At 39.2% G+C, this 27,424-nt stretch overlaps 2 protein-coding genes and 5 non-coding genes across 18 annotated transcripts in view; 4 read left to right on the top strand and 3 right to left on the bottom strand.

The window, feature by feature from the left end:
• The window catches only part of F53A10.2 (Rap-GAP domain-containing protein), a gene marked incomplete at both ends in the record, with an annotated part of 33,409 nt that extends 28,274 nt beyond the window's left edge, over positions 1–5,135 (top strand). For 2 of the 6 annotated variants that reach the window (NM_001393000.1, NM_001393001.1), the window contains 8 exons: positions 121–219; positions 464–649; positions 1,451–1,870; positions 2,623–2,868; positions 3,283–3,827; positions 3,999–4,062; positions 4,115–4,329; positions 4,677–5,135. In NM_001393000.1, coding sequence (NP_001379965.1) covers positions 121–219; positions 464–649; positions 1,451–1,870; positions 2,623–2,868; positions 3,283–3,827; positions 3,999–4,062; positions 4,115–4,329; positions 4,677–4,818 — 1,917 coding nt within the window. Of the gene's footprint in view, positions 1–120; positions 220–463; positions 650–1,450; positions 1,871–2,622; positions 2,869–3,282; positions 3,828–3,998; positions 4,063–4,114; positions 4,330–4,676 lie in introns of those variants that run through there. The other 4 variants (NM_001322701.3, NM_001027019.3, NM_001322702.3 and 1 more) reach the window with 3 other exon arrangements.
• Positions 5,136–7,588: 2,453 nt separating this feature from the next.
• Positions 7,589–26,712, bottom strand: lin-42 (the record flags this gene model as incomplete). 7 transcript variants are annotated; one of them, NM_001322704.3, is made up of 10 exons in its annotated part: positions 8,528–8,782; positions 8,937–9,078; positions 10,015–10,104; positions 10,372–10,742; positions 14,302–14,576; positions 15,054–15,160; positions 15,560–15,745; positions 17,725–18,026; positions 18,303–18,388; positions 26,562–26,712. In NM_001322704.3, 10 exons carry the CDS (start codon positions 26,710–26,712, stop codon positions 8,528–8,530), a joined length of 1,965 nt encoding a protein of 654 aa, NP_001309559.1. The 7 variants fall into 7 exon arrangements, with proteins under 7 accessions (NP_001022177.1, NP_001022176.1, NP_001309559.1 ...); NM_001027006.7 differs by lacking the exon at positions 26,562–26,712 and having other exon boundaries at positions 7,589–8,782; NM_001322707.3 differs by lacking the exons at positions 8,528–8,782; positions 8,937–9,078; positions 10,015–10,104; positions 10,372–10,742 and having other exon boundaries at positions 13,876–14,576.
• Positions 10,213–10,320, top strand: F47F6.14. Its single transcript, NR_050827.1, has one exon. It is a non-coding gene; the product is annotated as an Unclassified non-coding RNA F47F6.14 (non-coding RNA).
• Positions 16,450–16,524, top strand: F47F6.11. The gene has a single exon (NR_050828.1). It is a non-coding gene; the product is annotated as an Unclassified non-coding RNA F47F6.11 (non-coding RNA).
• On the top strand, positions 21,321–21,398 carry F47F6.13. Its single transcript, NR_050829.1, has one exon. It is a non-coding gene; the product is annotated as an Unclassified non-coding RNA F47F6.13 (non-coding RNA).
• Positions 21,364–21,506, bottom strand: F47F6.15. The gene has a single exon (NR_050830.1). It is a non-coding gene; the product is annotated as an Unclassified non-coding RNA F47F6.15 (non-coding RNA).
• Positions 26,713–26,782: 70 nt separating the features above from the next.
• Positions 26,783–26,837, bottom strand: F47F6.12. Its single transcript, NR_050831.1, has one exon. It is a non-coding gene; the product is annotated as an Unclassified non-coding RNA F47F6.12 (non-coding RNA).
• Positions 26,838–27,424: the final 587 nt, after the last annotated feature.

The following is a 27,424-nucleotide window of genomic DNA, read 5'->3' on the forward strand; positions in this document are numbered from 1 at the left end:
AATACGGGTAACCAAGCATACTGATTTTGAAAAAAATACTGAAAATTGAGAAAAATGACTTCAAATCCCACAAAACCACTTAGAAAACCTCGAAAATCCCCTTAACCTTCATTTTTCCAGACTCACAACCCAACTTCCGGTCACCAAAATGAGCAAACTCATCAAAAAACCAACGGATCCGCCGTACACAATCAATTGACCAGGAATATTATGAATGAGGTACATATGTGGTCACTTTTGCTCTCTAGTATTTGCACAAATTCTCACACTACGAAAAAGTAAATAGTACCTAGTAGTACTCATGGAAATGTTTGCTTTTCGTGAGAAAAAAACGAGAAAAAAAACGAGTTTTCAAGGAATTTTTTGGTATTTTTTGTGTTAGAAATTGGCAAAAACTTGTAGTATTCCATTCAAAAAATTCTCTAAAATTCTCAAAAAATTTCCAAAACTTCCATTTTTCCAGGTCCTAACAAAAGTGGGCCCATATCCACAAATAGTGCTACCATCAAATGGATTTTGGATGGATGGAGTCAATCAACAGCACCATATGGATGATCAAGTCAATAATATGAATGTGAACAGTTGTGCCAGATTCAAGCTGGAAACCGACGAGACTAGTCATTGTTATCGCCGACATTTCTTTGGAAGAGTAGGTTTTTTGAATTCTACGCATGGAGAGCTTTCAGAAAAGTACCCACAAGCCTATATTCCAAAAAAAAAGTTTTGGCTTGTAGGCGGCCTGAAACGGCCTGAATCGGCCTTTTTTTGATTCGCACGGTTAATGTTACAAAAAACGACAGTAAAGCAGCCCACTAGCCTTGTTTTTAGCAATATCGTTTTCCAGGTTTGTGCACGGCTTAAATCGGCCTGTAAGGGCTTGAAATAACTATTTCTAGAAACATAGGCTTGTGGGTACTTGAATAAAAGCCTATAACATAGTAATTTTGAATTTTTGACTTATATTTGTTGCATTTGAGTTTTGAGCCTAGAAGTGCTAGGTTTTCAAAAATCGACCAAATTTTATTTCCAATTTTGTGACAATTTTGCACAGGGCCTAGTAGTAACGTATTATTTTTGTCAATATTCGCATTGTTGAAACCGAGAGCTTTCAGAAACATACCCACAAGCCTATATTCTAAAGAAATAGATTTTCAGTCTAACTGAGGCCTGAAGCGACCTAAAACGGCCTGAAACGGCCTTGTTTAATTAGATTTGTTGAAAATGGATTCAAAAATCAAATATGCTGGTATCTATCATCTGATCACATATAAAAAGACAATACAAAATTTCAGGCCTAGTAACAGCCTAGATCGGCCTGAAACGGCCTAAAAATGCCTAAAATGAGTAGTTTTCAAAACATAGTCTTGTGGGTACATGTTGAAAACCATTTTTTACGACAAATTCAAATTTTCAATCAAAATTGCCATAACTTCGACGTAAAATTTTTCAGGAGCACCACGACTTCTTCGCCAACGACCCAATCGTAGGCCCACTGGTCCTTAGCGTCCGCACAGAAGTCATCTCCTCCTGTGACCATTTCCGTATCATTCTCCGTACCCGTAAAGGTACCATCCATGAAATTGTGTCAGCTACCGCACTAGCCGACCGCCCATCGGCTTCCCGGATGGCTAAGCTGCTCTGCGAGGAGATCACCACTGAGCAGTTCTCTCCGGTGGCATTCCCCGGTGGTTCTGAGCTTATTGTACAGTATGATGAGCATGTGCTCACGAATACCTATAAATTTGGAGTTATCTATCAAAAAGGCGGACAGACGACTGAGGAGCAACTTTTCGGAAATCCACACGGGAGCCCGGCTTTTGACGAGTTTTTGTCGATGATTGGCGATTCTGTGCAGTTGAATGGCTTTCAGGTAGGCAAATTGAGCGGCAAGTTTGATCTCTAGAAATTTAATCTCCGCCCACAAAATGGCATTGGTTTCTAAAACTCCAAAAATTCAAAAAAAAAATCGACAAAGAAGTTTCGAAAAAAAATTCTTCCTCAAAATTAAAATTTTTTGAAGAATATGTTTTGTGGTTACAGACTCCGCCCACAAATGGGCGGGGCTTCACCGACTCCGCCCACACAATGACAATTATTTATCCCAAAAAATTGGGTCACAAAACCACAGTTTCTCATCAAGTTGTCTAACTTTTCCATTCGTGAAAAGTAAGAAAAGGGGCGGAGCTTAGGAGACCATGCCCACAAAAGTTTTTTTTTTTGTATTTTCAGCAAAACGTTCAATTTTCGACTGAAAACGGGAAGGAAAATTACTTTTTATAAGCTCAGCACCATACAAAAATAGGCGTGGTTTGATAAACCCCGCCCACAAAATGGCCTAGATTTTGTTATTTTTTACGAATAATTTGAAAACATAATTTCAAGCTAAAATTTTCAAAAATTTTTCATATTTTTTTAATCAAAATTTTGCTAATAACGAGTAAACTATTTAATTTGAAATTTACAAAAAGGGAGTCGAATAAGGCTCCGCCCACAAAATGGCTCTTTTTTCCAGAACATTTTTTATAAATTTTTTGTCAAAAAAAAAAGCATATTTTGCTGTCACTTAGGCCCCACCCACAAAATGGACATGACGAAAAAATCTATAATTTTTCTAAATTTCAGAAATACCGCGGAGGCCTTGACACGGCCCACAACCAAACGGGCCATCAGTCCGTATTCAGTGAATTCAAAAATCGTGAGATCATGTTCCACGTGTCAACAATGCTACCGTATACTATTGGAGACGCCCAGCAGCTTCAAAGAAAACGGCATATTGGAAATGATATTGTGGCAATCATCTTTCAGGAGGCTAATACTCCATTTGCTCCTGATATGATTGCATCAAACTTTTTGCACGCCTATGTTGTGGTGCGTTTTCAGAGATTGATGAAATTTTGGGGAAAAACGTGAAATTTCGGCTAGAAGTTGATTTTCCAAGGTTTTTAGTAACAAATTCGAAATTGACAGCTTATTAGCTTCAAAATAAGTACCTACAAGCCTAGTTTTTGGAGAAATGGTTATTCTTGGCCGTTTGGGCTGTTTCAGGCCGTTTCAGGCCGTTTCAGGCCGTTTCAAGTCGCCCTCATTTTTGAAAACCGTTGTTTTTTAAAATAAAATTGATTTCAAGTTCACCAATTTCAAATTCAAGAGCATCTCAACTCAGGCCATTTCAAGCCAATTTAGGCCCTGAAATAGGCCGAAAACGTATTATTTTCAAACATAGGCTTGTGGGTACATTTTTAAAAGCTCTCAACGTGGCAAACGCAAATTTCAATGTTATAGGTCCAACCAATCGACGCCCTGACCGACCGTGTCAGGTACCGAGTCTCCGTGGCCGCCCGTGATGACGTCCCATTTTTCGGCCCAACCCTGCCAACCCCATCGATTTTCAAGCGAGGCCAAGATTTCAGAAATTTCCTGCTCACCAAGCTAATCAATGCCGAGAACGCTGCTTACAAGAGCTCAAAGTTCGCCAAACTTGCCGAGCGTACCAGAAGCTCGTTGCTCGACGGGCTCCACGCAACTCTACGCGAGCGTGCCGAGTTCTATGCCACACCACTACTAGAATCCACGTCATCAGGTGGCGAAAGTGCTGCCACCACGTCATCGTCATCCAACTCATATGGCGGCGGGATTTTGTCATCTGTGAAGAAGGCGTTTATCGGGAGAAGCCGGTCGGTTTCTCAGGAGGCTAGTCACGTACCACACCGCGCCGCCACGATTAATGTGACGTCACGGCCTAAAAAATCGATATCCTCGACGAGTTCGTCGACCAGTGCCCGGACACACTCACCGATTAGGGATGAGGAGGTTGTCAAGCCATATAGGTAAGGGGTTTGCGGGTTTTTTTTTTGGCGGGAAATTCAAATTTTCTAAAAAAAAGTGTTGGCGGGAGATTACAATTTACAGAATGTTTTGGCGGGAAATTCAAATTTTCAAAGAAAATTTCCCAAAAATTTTTCTGGCCAAATTATTTTTTTTTCACATTCAAATTTCAGAAAAGAATGGGAAATTTCATCTCAAGAGTCTCCGGATAACGAGCATGATTCGGATACTGGAATGGTAAGATTTTCAATTTTTTTTTTGAATTTTCAGCACAAATTTCCATTTCCAGGAATCCATGTCCTCCACAGAAATGTCAGGTCAAACTCGGGCTTCATCGTGCACATTTTGTGTAGATGACTTCCACGTGGCAGCAAATCATCAGTCCTCAGATGCAAAGCGTCTCGAGACCCTTTGTGTAGATGTTACACGACTTCAGAATGAGAAGCACGACTTGTTACGTCAGAATGTTAGCTGCAAAACTGATATTAAAAAGTTAAAGGATCGGTTAGTAATGTTTCAATTGAACAATTTGAATTCGGAAGACCGAGAGCTTTCGAAAAAGTACCCACAAGCCTATATTTCGAACAATTGAGATTTTCAGGCTTGCGCTCGGCCTGAAACGGCCTAAAATAGCCTGAAACGGTTTCGAATCGATTTATTATTTTGCAGCAAGAGTAAATATTCCGCACACTAACACAGTTTGGAAACTTAAATCGAAAGCCTATCCGCGGCCTGAAATGGCCTACGAGGGCCTGTAACGGCCTAAAATATCATGTCCTAAAAACATAGGCTTGTGGGTACTATTTCGAAAGCTGGTTTTTCACTGAATCTCATAATTTCAATACTTTCAGCCAAAGTGTGCTCTCCGAGGAGCTGGAACGCGCCAACGATGAGATTTCGCGGCTGCGGAGGATGCTGAAAAAGCCGTCAAACAGCGATATGGCGCCGGTCCACCAGCACTTTGAACGGAGCTATTCGGATGTTTCAGTTTGAGCAATGAAAACCTACAAATTCCACTAATATATGTTCAGGGTACAATTATTTCAATGACTTGCGGGCCTGTTTAACCTATTTTCTCCAGTTTTTTTTGTCTGAAATTTCACAGAATCTTCTTCCATCACACAAATTCCATACATATTCTCTCAAATTTTCACCTCCATCCCCCGATGTTTTATCTCCAGTTTTCACATTTCCAGAATTAAAAAAAAAAATAAATATATCTGAAAATATTTTCTATGTACTTTTTCATTTTTCTCCAAATTTTCTCATATACAAATTTGTCAACAATTCGAATAAAAATTAAATATGTGTATTTTTTAATAGTTAGAAAAATGCAGAATTAGAAATACACAATTCATATATCAAGAATTCAGAAAATTTAGGTAAAACCCATCAAAAACTATTAAAAAGTGGCAAAAATGGCAAAAAAGTGGCAACAATTCCCAATTTTGAAACTTCTCTAAAATGGTTCATTTTGTAGCTAGAGGACTCAAAATTAGTGTATATACACTTAAAAATTGTCCTTTTTCAATTTATAGTAGTTTTGTACAATTTCAGAAAAATTATTTTTTTTGCCAAAATGAAAAAAAAGTACATTCATTAGATGGCTGAAAAATCAAATGCGCAAAAATAAAAAGTTGCTTGATTTTGTGGCAAACGGGTAATTCATACATGTTTAATTCAGAAAATCTAGATGTAACCCATTATGAACTATTAAAAAGTGGCAAAAATGGCAAAAAAGTGGCAAAAAACACATTTTTAAACTCCTCTAAAATGGTTCATTTTGTAAAATATATAATATAATTTCTAACATTTTAAGAAAAATTATTTTTTTTGCCGAAAAAAAGGACAGTCATTAGATGGCTGAAAAATCAAATGGGCAAAAATAAAAAGTTGCTTGATTTTGTGGCAAACGGGTAATTCATACATGTTTAATTCAGAAAATCTAGGTGTAACCCATCAAAAACTATCAAAAAGTGGCGAAAATGGCAAAAAAGTCTTAAAAAAATTTTCGAAAATTTAACTGAAATCCGCGGAAAAAATTCAATTTTGGACATATCTATTCTCTTTTTTCTAAAACTTGTATTTCGGTGGATAGAAGACTTAAAAAAAATAATGCTCGTCATTATTTATAAGTGTGTGTTGTCTCAGAGTCAATTCTAAAAAACTGATTTTTATCGAAAATTTCAAAAAGCTCGTAGAAAAATATTTTGTTGAAAACGGGTAATCCATACATGTTTAATTCAGAAAATCTAGATGTAACCCATTATGAACTATTAAAAAGCATCAAAAATGGCAAAAAAGTGGCAAAAAATCACAATTTTGAAACTTCTCTAAAACTGTTCATTTTGTAGCTAGAGGCCTGAAAAATGATCTCCGAAATTTAATATAATTTCTAACATTTTAAGAAAAATTATTTTTTTTTGCCGAAAAAAAAGGACAGTCATTAGATGGCTGAAAAATCAAATGGGCAAAAATACAAAGTTTTCTAACTTTGTTGAAAACGGGTATTTCATATATTCACAGTTCAAAAAATCCAGATGTAACCCGTCAAACCCTATTAAAAAGTGGCAAAAATGGCAAAAAAGTGGCAAAAAACACATTTTTAAACTTCTCTAAAACGGCTAATTATGTAGTTAGAGGACTCATAATTAGTGTATAAACACTTAAAGAATGTTCTGTTTCAATTTATAGTAGTTTTGTACAGTTTCAGAAAAATTATTTTTTTTGCCAAAATGAAAAAAAGTACAGTCATAGATGGCTGAAAAATAAATTATGCAAAAATAAAAAGTTGTCTAATTTTATTGAAATCGAGTAATTCATATATGGAGAATTCAGAAAATCTAGGTGTGACCCATCAAAAACTATTAAAAAGCGTCAAAAATGGCAAAAAAGTCTTTAAAAAATTTTCGAAAATTTAACTGAAATCCGCGGAAAAAATTCAATTTCGGACATATCTATTCTCTTTTTTTTAAAACTTGTATTTCAGTAAATAGAAAACTCAAAAATATAATGCTCGTAATTATTTATAAGTGTGTGTTGTCTCAGAGTCAATTCTAAAAAAAAGATTTTTTTCGAAAATTTCAAAAAGCTCGTAGAAAAATATTTTGTGGCAAACGGGTAATTCATACATGTTTAATTCAGAAAATCTAGGTGTAACCCATTATGAACTATTAAAAAGCATCAAAAATGGCAAAAAAGTGGCAAAAAACACATTTTTAAACTCCTCTAAAATGGCTAATTTTGTAGTTAGACTGAAAATTGGTGTATGAACACTTAAAAATTGTCCTTTTTCAATTTATAGTAGTTTTGTACAGTTTCAGAAAAAAAAAATTTTTTTTCCAAAATGAAAAAAAGTCCAGTCATAGATGGCTGAAAAATAAATTATGCAAAAATAAAAAGTTGTCTAATTTTGTTGAAAACGGGTAATTCATATATGGAGAATTCAGAAAAACTAGGTTTAACCCATCAAAAACTATTAAAAAGTGGCAAAAATGGCAAAAAAGTGGCAAAAAATCACAATTAGACTAGACTTTCTGAATTCTTGTTATATGAATTACCTGATTTCAAAAGATTAGACAACTTTTTATTTTTGCCTAGTTTTTTTTCAGCCATCTAACGACTGTACTTTTTTTCTTGAGAAATTGTTTTTTTTTTGAAAACCACTATATATCACTTTGCTTAAAAATTGCACTTGCTTCCTCGATGCACCATGTTACTTTTTTCTGTCTTTTTTTAATTTATGAAAAATCCAAAACATGAAAATCACCAATAATTTATATAATACACACATACATAAAAGTCACAAAAAAAAGTTGTTTGAAAGATTTCAAGAGTCTCGAATCAATGTTGTAGGTGTCAAAAACCCAAAAAAAAAAAGAGTAAAAATGTGAAAAAAACACAAAAAAAAATTGAGAATCTATAAATTGGGGGGTGAAATTTCGCGGGAGAAAAGGCAGGAAATTGAGTGGTTCAAATTGCACAATTGGAAGATTTTTGGGTGGGTGGGGAGTGTGGGGGCGGCTATAAATGTGAAATTCCCATGCACTGGGAGCTTTCGGGTGCACTTGGAAATTTGGGATTTTTGAGCTTTTTTTTAGAAAAAAAATTGGAAAAAATTGAAAAATCCTATAAAATATTTGGCTCAAAATATCCCAAATTTTGTCGGTACATACTTTTTAAAAACAAATGAAAGACGGTAAAAAACTAGACAAAGTTTTTTATGGGGGCGGGTAGTGAGTGGGTGGGGGGAGGTGTCAACGCACCGGTTACGCATTGAAAGACAGCCGGGTAGTTTTTTGCAGGAAACGTAAAGGATAGAGGCGAAATGTTGAAATTTGAAATCAGCTTGTCGAGAGCTTTCAGATAAATACCCACAAGCCATGGTTTAGAAAAACAATAGCTTGAGGCTTGAATGTTTGGGCCTGAACGTCCTGAATTGGCCTGAAAAATTTTTTATCTAGAAACCTAGCAATTATGGATTTTATATCAAAACTTCCGAGGAGTCATGTAGAAAAACATTATTGTCTAGGCTTTTCAGGCTTTTTCAGGCTTTTCAATGCCCGTTCAGGCCGGGTTCAGGCCCATATAGGCCTATAGGCTTGTGGGTACTCATTCAAAAGCTCTGAGCGCACTGAACTCAAATTTCGACTCAAAATTCGAAAAAAATTAAAAATTGAAAGAAAAATTGGGCAGTAGCTTATTAATTCTGAGAATCCCGTAGCATTAGGAGAGAGGAGGATGAGGAAGTTTTCGGGAAGACGGGCGGCGAGTTGGTGCCACTTGTCGGTGAAGCACCGCCAGTCGACGTAGCACCACGTGGCAGAAGCCCGTCAATCGAGAGCCGCATTGGGGTGGAGAACTTGGAGCCCGAGATTGGATAGGCCACGTTTTCCACGTCGGACTTGGTGTTGGTGGACTTTTGGTCGGTCAGGTCGTCCAGTGGAGTGTAGGTGATCTGAAATTTTTAAGAGTTAGGCTTGGAATTTTTTAAAGAAAAAAAAATTTTTTTGAGCCAAAAAAAAATTTTCGAAAAAATTTTCAAAAAAATTTTTTTTTTTTTAATTAAATTTTTTTTTCTGAAAATTTTTCAAAAAATGCTGCCTACCAACCTGATAGTTCTTGCCCGGTGGCGGTGGTGGGGCGGGTGCCATTGTCCGGTAATGGTTCTGCGAGGAGGATGTCCAGTGGATCGGCGTCGTACGCTTCGCTGGTGGGGAGCTCGGGACATCGTCGGATAGGCGTTTCAGGCGTCTGGAATTACAAGGTTTAGGTCTAAAGTTGGAATGTGAAGATTTTTGAAAAAAAAAATTTTGTGAAAAATTTAAAAAAAAATTTCGAATTAAAAAAAAAAAAAATTTTTATTGAAATTTTCAAAAATAATTTTCCCCCAAAACAGTTCCTGTTTCCCAAATTTGTTCCAATTTCCGACCCTTCCTAATTGTCCACTGACACTGACATTGAAACAAAAACTTGAAGCTTTTTGTTCTATACAGTGTCCTTGCCCCTTCCCCCCTCATGTTGTAAAAAGTGACAAAATTACTACGAAACAATGCCCCGACAGTTTCTTTTTGTTTGCAGGTAGAAGGAGAAGCTTCAGAGAAACTAGCTTTCAGAGTAGGCAACTGACCAAATTTCAGACAACAAAAGCCTATTGTTTCTAGTCTCCCGAGGTCAAGAGAGAAAGAGACAATGGGGGGTCAAGGTGGCCGGGTCGCTACTCAGCCAATTTGGTTTTTTGTAAAAAATTGTTAGCGTAAGGTGATAGGAGACATTATCAGCTACAAATTTGGAATTTAGCCTGTGCCTTTAAAATTAATATGAGCTGAGTTATAGACCTTCGAAAATTGTTGTCAAAAAAATTTCCGGAAAATTTTTGCCAAATTTGGAAAGTACGGCGTTTTGCCAAAAATAGGGGGATTTTTACGAAAATTTGGGTTCAAGTAGAGTTTAATATAAAAAATTCAAATTTTATTCTATAAATTGCTTTTTAGCCCGAGAATTTTTGATAACTTCTAGAAAAGTTACAGACATTCGAAAATTTCTGCCAAAAAATCTTCCTGAGATAATTTCGCTGGTACCTAGTTTCGCCAAAAATAGCGGAATTTTTACGAAAATTTGGGTTCCGATAGAATTTGGCATGGAGAATTCAAATTTCTTATTTAAAAATAACTCAGAAAATTCTCTCACCTGCACCAAGTGTCCTTGTACTCGTCTTCAAATCGCTTGGTGTGCAGTGTCAGTGCTTCTCGGGTCAGTGGCGTCTGCGGTGGGTACTTCCTGAAAAAAAAATTATTTTTTTGGTCAAATTTATCGGAATCTGTTGTTGTTTTTGTTTATGGCAAGTGTCATGCCCGCGCGCGCGCATCCTATCTCTAAGAAAGACGGAGATAATGCGTTTGTTTTGACACACTGCCTCCCGGCCAGTCGGGTGGCTGGTACCGGGTACCCCCCTTATCTGAGAGGATGGTCCTTATAGACAATTGTGAAAAAATCTAGGCTCTATTAATAGTCTGAAGATGGCCTATAAACTCAAAAAAAACTCACTTCTCATCGAACGGCTCATCTTGTTTCGCTGGGCTTTCCGGCCTACTCTGAGACTTCAACAACCTGTGCACATTCTCCAGACAGTTAATCTGTGTGTAGCTGAGTGGTGGGTCCGTTGAGGTGGTCGGCGGGGCGCTGGCAACTTTCCTGATCTGGGCGGTGGCGACTACGGCGGCCTGGGCTGCCTGAGCGGCTGCGGCGGCGGCGACGGCTACCTTCTGCTGTTGCTGGGCTGTGGAGTTGACAACGAGTTGCTCGACAATTTTGTCGATGTAGGCGCCCAGGTCGATGTTGGCCGGGAAGCCCTGGTTCTGATCCTTGAGGCTTGAGTGATGGTGGTGGTGGCTGTGACGGGAGGTGGATGGTACTGGCTGAAAAATTTCGATAATAAGAATGGGAAAATAATTTTTTAAATAGAAAACCCGAACCTCTGCAAGATCGTACAAGTAGCTTAAAATATCCATTTTAGGGTGGTAGGCTTAGGAGTTTCTAGGTAAGGGGGTACTGGTCAGTTGGACAGACTGGTAGTGGTGGTGATGATGGCAAGATGTGAGAATAATAGGGGCGGCCTGTCTTGGTTGGGGTCGAGGAGACAGGTACGGGAACCCTGTTGGACGCGCAGCGTGCGGGAGAAACGAGAGAGCGCGTCGGGCTACGGGAGACGCAGCCGGTGTAAGGATGGCTGGCACGGGGGGCTACCCGGCTGGGTGGGAAGGGAGGGGTGTTTGTTGTGACTGTCTGTGTGTACTATTGTCAAAAGGTCGCAGTAGGAAGAAGAAGAAGAAAAATAAAGAGGAGCACTTTTGCAGGGTTACCTAGGAGCTGAAGCTGGGGCCAGATTTCTTAGGATCAGGCCCCTAAGCACCGGGCCCTCCAGATCCAGGCAAAAGGGACTGGGGCTCTAGAACCAGGGGCCTAATGATCAGGTTTTTAAGGAACAGGCCTATAAAGTTTTAACCCTTAGGGAGTAACCACCAAGCCCCTTATGACCGGTTACCTAGGAGCTAAAGCTGGGGGGTCAGGGGGTTAGGCCCAGACCCATAAAGACCGAGTCTTCTAGAACTAGGTCCTCTAGAACCGGGCCCTGAGAACGGGTCCTTTTGGACCGGACCCCTAAGACCCAGGCCCCCTCAAACCAGCCCCTTTGGACCAGGCCCCTGACGCAAGGACCGGGTCTTTTAGATGCAGGCTGAAAGGTCCGGGGCTCTAGGGACCAGGGCCCTAATAATCAGGTCTTCAAGGACTAGGCCTATAAAGTTGTAACCCATAAGGACCAGGGCCAATCCACTTGGGGCCAGGCCCTTAACGATTAGGCCCCTTAGGACCAGACCTTCTCTCCTAGGAGTAGGCTTTTAAGGCGCATGTCCTAGGTATGTTTAGGTCTAGCCAGTGCCCTTAGGGAGGGTCTACTGCCATAAGAGCCCAGGTTTTTGGGCTCAGGATAGGCCTAGTCTAGCTTCACTATCTCAAAAAAGCCAAAGCCCGTGAGGGATGAGCATTCTCACATGGGGAAGGATCTAAGCAAACACGGAAGTTTTTGTACTTTATTGACTATTGTGACGCAATTTCGCGCAACGAACACTACTCCCTATGGCAAAACTAAACATCAAATGAGGAAGTAAAAGCCCTACTAACATTAAGTTAAGCTTAAAAACTTATCCTTTAATGGGCTTGAGAAGTGCAGAAGCATCATCCACCCTCTTGAAATTTGACTTTATGTGTGTTTGGTTAGTATGTGGAGGTAGTAGTAGAGTATTAGTTGGTGCCGAATTTGGTTCAATAATTGAGATACGGTATACACATACATTTGGAGTTGCTCGGGATTAGGGAATATAGGGAGTATAGGGCCATAAGAAGGCTTTCAGGGCCTAAGCCCGAAGGCCTAGGGTCGCCTGGTGCACCTTATGGTCACTATCACATACACACACTCTCAGCCGCCAGGACACTTCCAGAGAGGAGACGCAGACTGCTGCAGGGCAGTGTGGACGGGCGCGACCAGCCGCGGACAGCCCGCGGCTGCGGCGACGGCGCTACCCACTGCCGGTGCCCTTTCTCCCGCTGTCGCTGCCGCGGCTGGCACTTGGGACGGGAGAGAGAGAGGGGGGCGAGAGTCAGCGATGATGCCCTTTCATGCACTATTCCGAGATGCAGATGTACTCTTGGCGCCGTGCCGGCCGTCGTGATGGCCGGCGGGATGACGTTGGAGGGTGGTAGGGGGAGATGTTGCAAAAGGTTTAGCGGTGGTGGTTTGAAGGGCTTGGGGCCTGAATAGGACTATATTGGCCTAAAATTGGTGACAGATAGGCTAGCAAGGAGTTTTCGATGCACCATGATCTAGACCGCTCCTACCCTTAATTTAATGCGGAAAAAACTCTAGAATTTCGAGTGAATTTCCACGTTTTATACTCAGATGCACCATGTTTCAGACCATTCCACCGTGTTTTGGGACCCTGGAAAAACGTCCAAAACCTTAAATTGTAGGAAAATTCTCAAGTTTCAGGCACTTCAGAGATGCTTTTCAGGGGGAATTAAGCGAAATCCTCGGAATTTTCTGAGTTTTTGATAGAGAAAACGTGATTTCTCAGCTAAATTATAGTCGATATCTTAGATTTTTTCCAAAATTTCAAATTCAAAGCCTAGGCCTACAAAATGAGAGAGTGGCTGCTCGCAACTCGCTAGTCATAAGCTATATACTTCCAGGAGGACATCAGATTATGAGCTACATAATTATAGTCCAAAAGAGATGTAGGCATCCAAGATCACTTGTCATGGTATTTGCAATCATTTTATCAGAGCCCGTGCACTTTTGAGCCGTTTTTGTGGCCTGCGCAGGTAGGTATTTTCGAAATTAAGGTCAATGCCATTCTGCGCACAAGGTTTTTAGGTTTTTGTGATATCTGCCAACAAACCGGTATAGGTTTCAAGAATCGGAAGCCCTTGTGATATAGACGAGGATTAAGTGTGTAGGAAAAATTTGCAGGGGTACAGTAGGTCACACCTTAACCTGGAAAAAAAAACTGACTAAGTGAGAACCTGGCCAGCTGGAGATTAGCATTCTTGTCGATGCACCATGGCCAAGAACTTCACCAAAAGTACTGTAGTAAAGGTACTGTAGTAGTGGTACTGTAGCAAATTGGTACCTATTTCGGACAGGTACTCCTTTTACTAGGACCATGGGGATATCTATACCAGGGTTGTGCGGCAAATTTGCCGAATTTGCCGTTTGTCGAGCTCGGAAAATTTCAGAAAAGTGGATTTGCCGAATTTGTCGAGCTCGGCAAATTTTGAGATTTGCCGCACACCCCTGGTCTTTACGATGCACCATAACCTAGAACTTTGTCAAAAGGGTACTGTAGTAGATGGGTGCCTATTTTAGACAGACAACTTTTTTACTAGGACGATAGGGATGTCTATTTGATACACCATAACTTAGAAGCCATACTAGAAGTTTAGTTAAGGTACTGTAGTTGGGGTAGGGTCCCCTTCTGGTCCTTTTCCCGAATTCTAAGATTTCAACTTTGTAGGTTTTTGTAGGACCTGTACCATATCTCTCCGAGACCCATATAGGACTGGTCCCCCTATGAAGTTACACTCCCCGTTCCATGCGAACTCCAAAAAAGTGCGGCGGGGGATGAGCTCATCAGTGGTACCTGACACTGCTCCTCCCGCCAGAGCGTCATTCTTGCACTCTTTCTCTTGGCATGGTGCCATGCTCCGCAGTGCCAGCATGTGTACTTTTTGCTCCGAGAGATGGCGCTGCTGACCACTCTCGCGCCGTCTAATTCTCCGTGCTAGCCGGGTGTCTCTTCTCAAGGAGGCGCAGAGATAAAAGTGCAGCGTCAAAACAAGTAGGACTGAAGAAGAAGATAAGCGGTGACTGGCACCGTCGCCGGATGATAAGAAGGTTACTGAAGAGATAGCGGAACTCACCTTATTCATAATAGTTCTCAGCTCATCCTCGAAAGTCTTCGCCATAACCGGTGGCAGGGTGTTTGACTGGATGCCTGGTGGTGGTGAGGAGATCACATCCGAGTCTCCGATTGGAAGGGAGCAGATACGGTGTCTGGCGACGACTAGCTCCATTTTTCGGGTCCATGGATTCACGTAGGCGCTCCATTCGGTCTGGCATCGGAGGATCGATCCGTTGTGGGCGACGAGTCGGAGGTCGGCGATGGATTTGACGATCTTTCCGCGCGAGTTGTGAACTGGAAATTGAATTTGTTAGGATTAAAGTACTGTAAATTCATATTTCAGTGTTTTTTCTAGGCCTAAGCTTAAGCTCAAGCCTAAGCCTAGGCCTAAGAAAAGGCCTAATCCTAAGCCTAAGCCCAATCCTAAGCCTAAGTCTATGCCTAGGACAAAGCTTAAACCTAAGCCTTAACCAAAGCCTAATATGAAACCTACGCTGAAGCCTAAACCTAAGCCTAAACCAGGATCTAGGCATCAGCTTAAGCCTAGGCATAAGAAAAGGCCTAATCCTAAGCTTAAGCCGAAGCTTCAGCCTAAGCCTAAACCTAAACCTGGATCTAGGCCTAAACCTAGATCCAGCCTATTCACGACATTTGGGGTACTGTATCGGATCACGCGGTTCTTTTTTATGATCTCATCTGATAAGAGACAAGAACCCGTTCGAGACGAGACAAAAACCAGACGCGCCTGTGTGTGGTAAAAGAAAAACTCACGATCAATGTGCGCCTGCCGCACGACATGTACATCTGGGGAATAGACAAAGGCTAGCAGTGATTTACCAATGAGATCGGTGGGTAGGAGACCAAGGTATGGAATCGAGCTGTAAAATTGGTGAGGTTTAGAGAGAATCTGGGGATTTGACATGTGGAAACCCTATGAATATTTAAAACGGGCACACTTTTGGCATAAAAAGCCTAGTTCCGGCCTAATGGCTTACTTTCAGTCAGTTTTGGCCCAGACAGCCTAATGTTAGTCTAAATAACCTAAATTTAATCTAGATGGCTTCATTTTGGCCCAGACAGCCCACACTTGAACTAGAGAGCTTAATTGTGGTTAAAAAGGCTCAATTCTGGTCTGCATGGCCTAATTTCGTCTGAATAGCCTACTGTTGGTTTGACTCAATGTTGAACCCCGGAAGGCAACATTTGTCTACAATTTAGTTAAAATTTAAGCGGCCTAATTATGGCCCAAGAAGCCGAAAAAAATTAGGAAAACTCACGCGTAATCAATATGGGTAAGAGCACACGTCGACGAGTGCTTGGTGATGAAAGTGAAGACGTGGAAGTTGGATGACACGTGGCTGGCCTGAAGACTGAACGCCGATCGCAACGCCAACACGGTGATCTTGGCCCGATCGGTCTCGAACTCGCAAAGCAGCTCACAGGCCCGCAGGGCTCCGTCTGGCCTGAAAAATTTTGCATTTTGGTTTAGGATTCTAAAATTTCAAGCCCTGGAAAAATCATTTTGTCACGACATTGTCTCTTTGTCTCTTCTATCCCCCAAAAAAAGAAGACATGGGTGCCGGGAGGCGCCCGTCACCGGCGGGCGGATTTCCCTTTTTACACTTTCGCCTTCTTTTGTCGGCTGGGGACAGGAAAATGAGAAAGGGTACTGTAGTTTTGGAAGAAGCTTAGATTGCTTTGAGAATTGATAAATTTAAGAAAAGTGGGCTCAAATAGGAAAAAACTCTGAAATTTTTCAAAAGATCGACACATTATTTTTTGAATTTTTTTGTTAACAAGTTCTAAACCCAAGCCAAAGACTTCACCTAAGACTAAGCTTAATCCAAGGTCTCAGCCTAAGCATAAGCCTAAGCCTAAGCCTATGCCTAACCCTAAGCCAAATCTAAAGTCAAATCTAAAGCACGGTGGTTCAGTTGCTAGATGGGTGCAAACGCGCTTCACCGAAAAGCGTGCATAACTTGGCCAGGAAGTACAAAATCGAAAATTCATCACAAATAAAGATAGATAATTTCGTTGCGGTCATTTCTTATAAGCATCGCAAAATCGATTTTGTGATGGTTTTCGAGATAGTAGCCAATATAGGTTTCCAGACTGAGTATCATGAACCAACCCATCTAGTTTCTGTTCTACCGTGAAAGACGAAGCCTAAGCCTATGCCTAAACTTAAACTTAAGCCTAAGCCTATGCCTGAGCTTAAGCCTAAGCCTAAGCCTAAGCCTACGCCTCAGCCTGTGCTGATTTTTTTGTTGAAATTTTAATCGCAAACTTTGAGCTCTCATAACTTTTTAGTCGAGAGCCCTATCAAAAAATTGTTAACTAGCAAAATGATCTACACAACTTTTCCTGCAATTTAATAGTTGATAACTTTTTAGTACCTGTGACCACTAAAAAGTTATGGTTCTTCAAACTTTTCCACTTATTTGGCAATTCCTCAGGGATTTTAATGCTTAATCCCTAACCTGAAACAACCCTCCCCCCTGGACTCTTCCAATGTCAATTCCAGCTGCAAGTCTATTACTCATTGACTGGACCGGTGCCAGGAACCGTTCCTGTTTTCGCCCTCCATCCAGCGTTCGCGCTCCTCCAACTCCTATCAATCACCCTCCTACCCCAGTCTCCACAAAAAAACCAATGTTTACACCGCCCGTCATCTCCTTCCCCCAGGGGGGACATGTCTGTTGTTGTTGTTTTCTACACACTCCGTAGACGCTTACTATTAGTGTGTGGTGCCAGCCTCCGAACAATTTCCACCTCCCGTCTATTTCTCTTTGCAGTGGACGCGTCTCTCTGCGCGCGGAAGGGGGAAGGATGTCTGCGTCTCTACTGTGTAACTAGTGAAGAAATTTTCGCAAGGTTTTGCATGGATTTTGTAGGAAATTTTGCGTATATTATTTTGTTAGTTAACAGTTTTCCTATACAGGTAATGGCTTAAAAGTTATGGGTGCTCAAACTTTATTCAATTTCGAAAAAAAAAATTAAAAAAATTATTTTGAAAACTTTGAGGACCCATAACTTTTTAACGAACAACTATATTAAAAAATTGTTAGCTAACAACTTTTAGAAACTTTAACAGTGATAATTTTGTTAGTTCACAATTTTTTAATGCGGCTGATGGCTGAAAAGTTATGGAAGCCGAAACTTGACCGACTTTTTTGAAAAATCTGATTTTGTTTGAGAACTCATAACTTTTTAGCCATCAAATATATCAAAAAGTTTTCAACTGACCAATTGTAGGAAATTTAACGCTTATCATTTGCTTAGTTGACAACTTTTTAAATATCAAAAATTTGAGAAGCTATGGGAGTTGGGAGTTTTCATAACAGTAGGTCGCACAAAAAAAATGTTTTTTGAAAAAAGTTTTCAAATTTTTTTCCCATGTTTTTTGTACCAATATTTGCATATTTTGTAGAAAAAAACTTACATAGTAACCCTTGCAAAAATCCTCTGCTTTACCGAAGCGGCGGCGGCGGACAAGATGAAGCTCTGTCCCTTGGGCTCTAGCCTCGCCAGAAAGTTATCTCCAATCGTCAAATATTGCTCGTGGAATCCGTCAGCATACGTGGCAGATGAGAGTACGGTACCGTGGGGTAATGTGAAGGTGCACGTGAACAAGAGTCGATTGTCGTCCGCGTCGTCCAGAAATTCTACGGAGGACGAGGACCAGGTGTTCGGGGGTGACAACGTGGCACCTTCCTCACGCATTGCTGGTGCAAGTGGTTGGGGCTGAAAAATATTTAAATAGATTTAAAAAAATTTTATTGGGCATTTTGAAATCTTAAAAACTCAACATTTAATCTGAAAAAAGTTTCGAAAAAAAACATTTTCGCAACATTTTTTTCCACTTTTTTAAAACTCAAATATCTCCTGAACCATTACAACTAAAAAAAAATTTTCAACTACAAACATGTTGCAAATTATTTGTTCTACAATTTCTCATTTGACAACTTTTTTCTAACTTCAGCCCGCGAGGAGCTAGGCAGGCTAGAAGGCAAACTGTACCTGCGTGGGATTGGCGTTGGGCACAACGATGTTATGTGTTGCGCTTGAGTGCCCGGCTGGCTCCATTTGGCTGATGGTGCCACGTTCTGGAATAAAATAAGAGTTGAAGAAAGATTTTAATAGGAAAATAGCGGGAAATTTGGTTTTAAAAGCAGAAAAATTGAGGTTTGGGGGAAATTTCGGAAAAAGTTGCGAAGTAGCAAAAAAATTGAATTCTAACCAAATAAAAAAGAAAAGTATACTAAAATGTAATATAATGCAAATGCAGTTACAGAGAATAAATTTTAGGCAAAAAAATTTTTCAGAAAAAAAAAGAATTTTTTTTTCAAAAAAAAAACCCAAATTTTCAAATTTTTCATCAAAGCTAGAACAAAGTTAACAACTGATAAAATGTAGCAAATTTTACGGAGAACACTTTGTTAGTGGACAACTTTTTCAGAAAACCAATTATAAACTAGTTACAGGACTTTCTAGATGCCAAAACTTCACACAGCTCCAGCCGAGCCTGTTTAAAACCTAAAACTCCTCGGTTTAGACCCCATAAAAATCAATAAAAAGTGCTTGAATACGGTAGACACGTTGTTCCCACACATCCCCCCGTTATAGATAAAGTGCTTTTGGACAGAGAAAACGCGTGCGCCGGGCCGCTCCCGCGCGCCGCGCAATCGTGTGCTGGGGCCTACTGTACTCGGACAACGAGATGGTGGTGGCGAAGAAGAAGAAGAAGAAGACGGGCGGGATGTGTAGAACGGGAATTTAGGGGAAAGAATAAGAAGAAGGAAAAGATGATGATGAAGATGCAAAAGACGGGATTGGACTGGATAAGAAAGTGAAACTAGACGTGCTGTTTGGACAGCTTCCTGGAAGTCTAGCAGTATCGGATAAATGTAGAATTTTATAGGTTTGGACTGAAAATTGGACGGAAACAAGTTAAAATTCAGATTTGCTGGAGTTTTTTAGCCATAGAAGCATTTTTCGTGGAGTTCTCTAGGTGAAAATTCGAAATTTGAAGATCTCAGGGGTACTGTAGTTTGAAAAATACGTTGAGCCGTCGGAAAAATGCAAAAATCAAAAAACCACTACGAAACTACGAAATTCAAATTCCTCGGTTAATTTATTGTTTTTTCCTAGACCCCTAACGCTCAATTTAGTATTTTTTTTTAGGGTACTGTAGCTTAAAAAGTACGCAAACACGGAAGAAGCTCACGACAAAATGCACAGAATTTTAAATTTTGCTGAAAACTCTGAGATTTGGGTGGGATAACACGCAGAAGACAAATTTCTAACTAAAAATTCAGAAAAATTGCGTGAAAGCAGTTTGAGGGGTACTGTAGCTCAAAAAAATACGCCAACACCGTAGAGCTTTACGATAAAATGCACAAATTTTGTAAATTTGCTAAAAATTTGGCGATTATGGTAGTAAAACACACATTGAAGCCAATTTTTATGAATAAAAATTGAAATATTGAAATTTTACAAAAAATCTGTACTTTGGGGATACTGTAACGCCAAAAATACGCAAACACCGTAGAGCTCTACGAAAAATTTCACAAATCTTTAAAAATTGCTAAAAATTCATGTGGAAGCTGAATTTTGTATCAAAAAATTGATAAAATTACGAAAATCTATTTAAAAAAATACCAATTAAAACTAAAAATCAATATCTATGTAGTAAATCTTGCAAATTCAAAAAAAAAGTGGCAAAATGAAGAAGATCACACTCCGAGGACAGTGTGCCTGTCAGGGGGTAAAAATGGACGACCTTCACGGTTTTTTGGAGGGTTTTCTGACATTTTTTAAAAGGAAATTTTAAATGGCTGTCGGAAAATGAAACTGACAATTGATAAGGTATGGTCTAATGTTTTAGACTGGGAAAATTTAAAAAAAGAACAAAAATAGGCAAAATTCAAACAGGGAACATGATTCGTAGTACTCTAAAAATAAAACGGTCTACGTTGTGTTGCGTAGCGTTTATGAGAGGGAGGGGACACACCACCAATTGTTTGGTCAAACAGAGACAGTCCATTTGTTGACTCAATTTCGATGCAAAGTCTGGGTGGTCTACGATTCGCTGAGTAGCGACTCGAAATTTGGAAATTTTCAAAAATTTGAAGGTATCTAGGTATGTACGGGTATCTAAAAACTTCCAAATTTTGACGTTTATCAAGAAAAAAGTTAAAGTTTGTAGGTACCTAGATCCCCAATTTGCCAAATAAAATGTCAAAAAACATCAAAGTTGGAGGTATCTAGGTCTAGGTACCTACGACTTTGACAATTTTGGTTATTGTCAACTTATAGTCTAAGTTCAAACTATGTCTAGATGCCAGCAATTTCAAATTGCTGAGAAATTTCAAAAACTTGGCGAACTGTAGTCTAGAAATCTGTGTGAATTTTTTTAAAATTTTGCTGAGTAGCGACTTATATTTCAAAGAATTTTTGGTGTTTTTCCAAAAAATGAATACCAAATTGCCAGAAAATTGTAAAAAAAAGGGTATCAAAGTTGAAGGTCCCTAGGTCTAGGCGCTTGAAAATCCAAATATTTTGACAATTGCCAACTAAACATATAAGTTGGTAGTAGGTCTAGATACCTAGGTATTTAAAATTTCAAAAATGTCAAAAAACATCAAAGTTAAAGGTTGATAGGCCTAACACCTACAGGTTCCCAAATTTGACTAACAACTAATTGTATAAGTTAGTTCTAGATCTAGGTGCCAAATTCCCAAAATGTCAAAAAGTTAAAATACACTAGGTTTAGATCTAGATCCCCCTAGAAATTGCCAACTGGGAAAGGGCACAAATACAAAAAAGTGTCGGAACATCGGTGGGGCTTAGAATAGCACACGCGCCGCCCCCTTTCTGAAACTGAAAATCCTGGTGGTACGGATGATGGTCGGGCGACTGACACGGGTAGCTACTGCTTCTCCCCCCAACCCCACCCGCCACCACCACTAAATTTTCGTATGATTCTCTATTCCTCGCCGCCGCCTCCCCTCTCGCCGGCTACCCCCCGCGGAGACGCAGAGTACAGAGTGACCGGTTAGAGAGTCGTGCTAGGCACGACGCAATGGGTCAGGCACGACTTGTCCTCGCTTTCTCTGGTCAGCTCTCTAGGGCTGTAGGCATGTCTCGCACCCTCCGACGCTCTCTATCTCTCCGCTGGTGGCGCTTGGTACCTAGGCGGCACGAAGCGGCGCGCGCGCGGAACGGGACGAGAGAGTGAGGAGACGCAGAGCGGGAGAATAGAGGACAAGTTGAGGTCGTGGAGAAGAATTGTTGAAGTTCATGGCGGGGAGAAAGAGGACACGAGAATAGTGCCGAGGGGGAGAAAAGTGATAAGAAATTGTTACTTTTGAGAAGAAGGGTAGATAGCTGCCAAAAAATGACTGCTGGGGAGTATTTAGACCTAGTTTGTTTTAATTTTCAACTTACAATCGGATATTTGAATTCAAAAGGGGTACCTAGACCTAGTGCCAAACTTGATATAAAACTTGGTAATTGTTCCAATTTAGTTTAAGTTCAGAAATTTTAACTTTAGAAGATTTTAAAAAAATTGACCAAAATAGGTATCTGAACTTAATACCAACTTAATAAATAAATTGGTTTTTTTTTTCATTTGAACCTACAACTAGGGTCAACTTGATATATAAATTCCGAAATTTCAAAAGAATAGGGTACCTAGACCTAGTTTCAATTTGCTATGAAGATTTGTAATAGCCAGTTTGGGACATTTTTTAATTTTCCCTACAGAACCTAAAACCTAGTTCCAATTTAATTTTAGTTCAGAATTTTTTTACTTTGGAAGATTGAAAAAAAACTGACCAATATAGGTATCTGAACCTAATACCCACATAATAAATAAATTGGTAATTTTTTTCATTTGAACCTATACCTAGGGCCAACTTGACATATGAATACCAAACTTTGAAATTTCCAAAAGAAAAGGGCACCTAGACCTAGTGTAAACTTAATATAAAAGTTGGTAAATGCCAATTTGATTTATAAATTGGTCAATGCAAGATTAACTTGTGATAATTGTGACAATTTTCTGGAAATTCTAATAGTAGGGTAGGCAGACCTAGCACCAACTTTACATATAAGTTAATAACGTTCAAATTTCTGAAACTTTTGTAAACGGGATCTAGACCTAGTGTCAACTTAATGAATAAATTGCAAAATTGGCAATTTAAAGTACCTAGAGCTAGTTCTCAATAGTAAATTTGGTAATTTCCAAATACAAATTAGATTCAAATCTAGTAGGAGCTTGAAAATTAGCTGCCGTTTTTTTATATTTTATTTTATTTTCTAATTCTTATAGAATTTGAGGTACTTAATAGTTAAGTTGGTCATTTTTTAACCAAATCGTAAATTTATGAAACTTAAATTTTAAATATCAAATTAAAAATTATTGGTATATTTTTCAAAATTTTGTAAATTTCCTGAATTATCTCAAATTCTCAATTTGGTAAATTTTTTGGAGAATTTCAATAGATTAAATTAATTTTTTATTACATCATTTAGTATTTATGTTTTGGCAATTTTGTTACCGAAAAATTCGAATTTTCAAAAAATTAGCACCTAGACCTAGTAGGTATCTACTTATTATATAACTTGAGATTTGCAAATTTGAAGTTTCAAAATATAATTTTTCGGGCAATTGGTACCGTACCGTCCGTACCATAGAGCCCCCGAAGCGATTAATTTCCGTTTTTTTTTGGAAATCCTGAGAAAGTGAAAGAACAAAGGAGCGAGGTGTTGGATGAGATGACCTGGTCAAACTGGACAATTAAACACATGTTCCCCTTTTCTCTCAAATCCGGATTAGTAGTAGAAGTTGAGAGAGGGGGGGTGACAAATGGAATGGCGCAGGGGGTGAAAAGTGAGATTTTGGAGAGAAGTTATTGGTTTTTAGGGTGAAAAACTAGGTGATACATAGGTTTCACGGACCTAGTAAATGCTAAAAAATTGTTTCAAAGGTTATTGAAAATTCGGTTATCTAGGTGCCCATGCCATATATGAAATTGATCGATAAATTGGCAAGTGCCAAAATTAATAATAAAATAAAATAGGTACTTAGAGCAGTTAGGCAATAAGTCTAGGTGCCTAGACCTAGTGTCAATTGATATTAAAATTTGTTAATGGCAAAATCAAAAAGTTGAAAATACTAGTGGGGTATAATTTGCTTTCTTCTAGGTACCTAGGCCTACCTAGTAGGTTTTGAATATTGATAAGCTAGTAGATACAATTTTTTTTGTATATTGTTACATATTGTGGTAATCTGGATATATTTTGGCAAATGCCAAAATTAAAAGAATTATAGGTACTTAAATTTAATAGTGTAGCAACTTATAACTATTTTTTAAAAACATTTTCTGTAAAAATTAGTCCAAAAATTGGTCAAATTCCAACTTCAATTGCACATTGTTCTAGGTTTTTTATATCTTAACTAATAACATTTTTGTTGATTTTTCTGTTTTTTAAGTAAAAAAATGTCAAAATAAATACTTAGACCTAGTATATACCTTTTTACACTGTTCTTGTAAATCTGCAGGCACCTAGGCCTACTAAGCCTACTAGGCTTTAGCTATAATGATGTTCAATAGTTATTGACGGTTTGGGTTCCTAAGTACTTCTATTATCAATTGGTAAAATCAAAAATATCCCAAGTTGTAGGTACCTAGACCTACAAAGCTTCAATTTCGACTTTTTTGACATATTTTTGGCATTTATTGATATCTATTAAAAAACTCAAAGTTTTTAATAATAACGAAAATTTACAACAAAATAAAAATTTTTAAACCAATTTTTTTACCAACTTTGTAGGTAAAAAAAATCAAAAAATGACATCACAACTTGCCAATTTTTGTAGTAAAATTGGTAGTATTATAGTACCCTCTTCCCCGTACCTGCGTCTCTGTTTTTTGTTTAAAAATATGTAAAAATCTAGTTTTTAAAAACACAAATTACTACTACAAACAAAAAGTATTTGTATTGTGTGGTGGTACAGTGGAACTATATAGTCTACTGGTCAAGTGTAATGTTCAAAAATTTATTTGGCACTGGGCCAAGTTCCATTTTCCTTATAGCAAAGTAGAAGCTGAGAAATTGCCGTAAAAATACATTTGTTGGTTCAGTGCTCACAATTTTCATGCAAATTAGTGTAACAGGAGACACCTTACCAAAGTTTTTTTGGGCATTCATATGTAAATTGAAATCAGAAAATATGTACCCAGATCAATAATTGTTCAATTTTTTTTCAAAATTCTAAAATTTAAAAATATAAAGGTTAAACTAGTGTGAAACACAATTTTTAATTTAAAAAATAGGTTCAAAATGCACTTTATAAATTCCAAAATTTTTATAAATTCGGGAACCTAGACTCTAACTTATAATACTAGTTGGTAAGTTTTTGAAAATGTCAAAAAATTGGATACTTTGAAACTGTTAAAACTGCAAGACTTTTTGAAAAATTGGGTACCTAGATGATATGCCTATGCCAATGCCCATGCCTATGCCTATACCTATGCCTATGCCTATACCTATGCCCATACCTATGCCTATGCCTAAGCCAAAGCCTATGCCTATGCCTATGCCTATGCCTATTCCTATGCCTATGCCTATACCTATGCCCATACCTATGCCTATGCCTAAGCCAAAGCCTATGCCTATGCCTATGCCTATGCCTATGCCTATGCCTATGCCTATGCCTATGCCTATGCCTATGCCTATGCCTATGCCTATGTCTATGCCTATGCCTATGCCTATGCCTATGCCTCTGCCTATGCCTATGCCTATGCCTATGCCTATGCCTATGCCTATGCCTATGCCTATGCCTATGTCTATGCCTATGCCTATGCCTATGCCTATGTCTATTCCTATGCCTATGCCTATGCCTATGTCTATGCCTATGCCTATGCCTATGCCTATGCCTATGCCTATGCCTATGCCTATGCCTATGCCTATGCCTATGCCTATGCCTATGCCTATGCCTATGCCTATGCCTATGCCTATGCCTATGCCTATGCCTATGCCTATGCCTATGCCTATGCCTATGTCTATGCCTATGCCTATGCCTATGCCTATGCCTATGCCTCTGCCTATGCCTATGCCTATGCCTATGCCTATGCCTATGCCTATGCCTATGCCTATGCCTATGCCTATGCCTATGCCTATGCCTATGCCTATGTCTATGCCTATGCCTATGCCTATGCCTATGCCTCTGCCTATGCCTATGCCTATGCCTATGCCTATGCCTATGCCTATGCCTATGCCTATGCCTATGCCTATGTCTATGCCTATGCCTATGCCTATGCCTATGTCTATTCCTATGCCTATGCCTATGCCTATGTCTATGCCTATGCCTATGTCTATGCCTATGCCTATGCCTATGTCTATGCCTATGCCTATGCCTATGCCTATGCCTATGCCAGATCAAACTTTGCACTGAAAACTGCAAACTTTTCTAAAATGTTCCAAATTTAGGCTTCGCGATTTAGTAGGCCTGACAATTTGAAATTAATATTGGTAAAATATAAATTTTAGGTACTAGACCTAGTAGGTATAAAAATTGAACTAGCAAATTTCCAAATTTTTTTAAAACTAGGTACCTAGACATAAAATTTGGCAGCTAAACTAAGTGGTACCAAATTTTTACAAAAAAAATTTCTAATATAGGTACCAAAATCTAAATTTCAAATTTTTCCCCCAGCTAGAAAAAATTGACTCAAAAACTTGGTACGTCTTCCAAGTTCAGCTCAATATTTTTTTTTTGATTACCCTGTAATAAACCGTACCGCCCATGTTATGTCTCTTGTTTTACGAGCCCCGCCGTTTTGCTCTAAATGACTAATTATAAGTGTGGAGATGGCGGTATCTTTGCGTTCCAAAATTGTTGGCGAATTGGGTGAGTAGCGACTGAGCTAATAGTTTTATAGTTTAGCTCACAGAAAATTCCAAAAAAATGAAATTTTCCAAAATTTAAATATGGCGCCATGTGTCTCTATTTGAGACACCATCCGTTTTAATATGTGGGAGCCAACACTATTACTTAGTTTGCATATCAATAGAGTTGATAATAAAAATGGTGTCTCTTGGTGTCGATGCACCATGATTTGCATGAGAATTGACGGGGCTGACAGTAGTAAATTTGAAATTTTTAAGCCAATGGAACAAAAAACTAACGTTAAAATCTAGGTAGGCCTGAGCCTAAGAAGCTTGAGCCAAGGCCGAAAGCCCAAGCCTAAACCTGGGCCTACATCTTACCTCCTTCCAGCTCGAAATACTCAATGATATGGAGCACATTTCCTCGGGTGTCCACTGTGACCTGTTTCACCAAAATCCTCTCAATTACGCGTAATTTTGGCGCAATTTTGTAGTACTCAACGGTAGTATGCTTTGGTGATCGGATACCCATGTCGGAAGCCTGAAACGTGAGCTGTAAATTGGGTAAAAGGCGGATAGTTATGAAAGCGGAGAAAAATTCGGCCTAAGACTAAGCCTAAGACTAAATCTAAGCCGAAGCCTAAGCCTAAGCCTAAACCTCAGCCCAGAGTTGCGGCTATGAATGAGATTAAAAATAAGCCTAAATCTAATTCTAATATCAGAATCTATATCGAAATCTAGGCCTGAACTTACGCCTAAGCCTAAGCCTGAGCCTAAGCTTTATCCTAAGCCTAGACATAAGCCTAAGCCAAAGCCTAGGCCCCATCTTAGGCCCAAACGTAATTAGCTAAAAACCCAAAAAAACTGCCAAGAAACTATGCCAAACTCATCCAAATGAGTACGCTACCTTTCCTTCCCACTCTACCTGGCGCCAAGAAACCAGGTGGGGGCGTGGCTTGTAGTAGTACACCCTATGCTCCCCTATTTGAGCAATGTTTGACTCATCTTGTTTGGGTGAGTAAATGTGTATATAAAGTGGTGTAGGTGGGTGACAAGAAAAAGTTCACAGAGAGCAGGACTATAATAGAAGGGTCTTCCTACAGAAATCTGAGCCTAAGCCTAAATCTAAGCCTAAGCCTATGCCTATGCCCTATGCCTATGCCTATGCCTGTGCCTATGCCTATGCCTATTCCTATTCCTATGCCTATGCCTATGCCTATTCCTATGCCTATGCCTATGCCTTT

Source organism: Caenorhabditis elegans, chromosome II (assembly GCF_000002985.6).
Source record: "Caenorhabditis elegans chromosome II".
In the NCBI taxonomy this organism is placed as follows: Eukaryota; Metazoa; Nematoda; class Chromadorea; order Rhabditida; family Rhabditidae; genus Caenorhabditis; species Caenorhabditis elegans.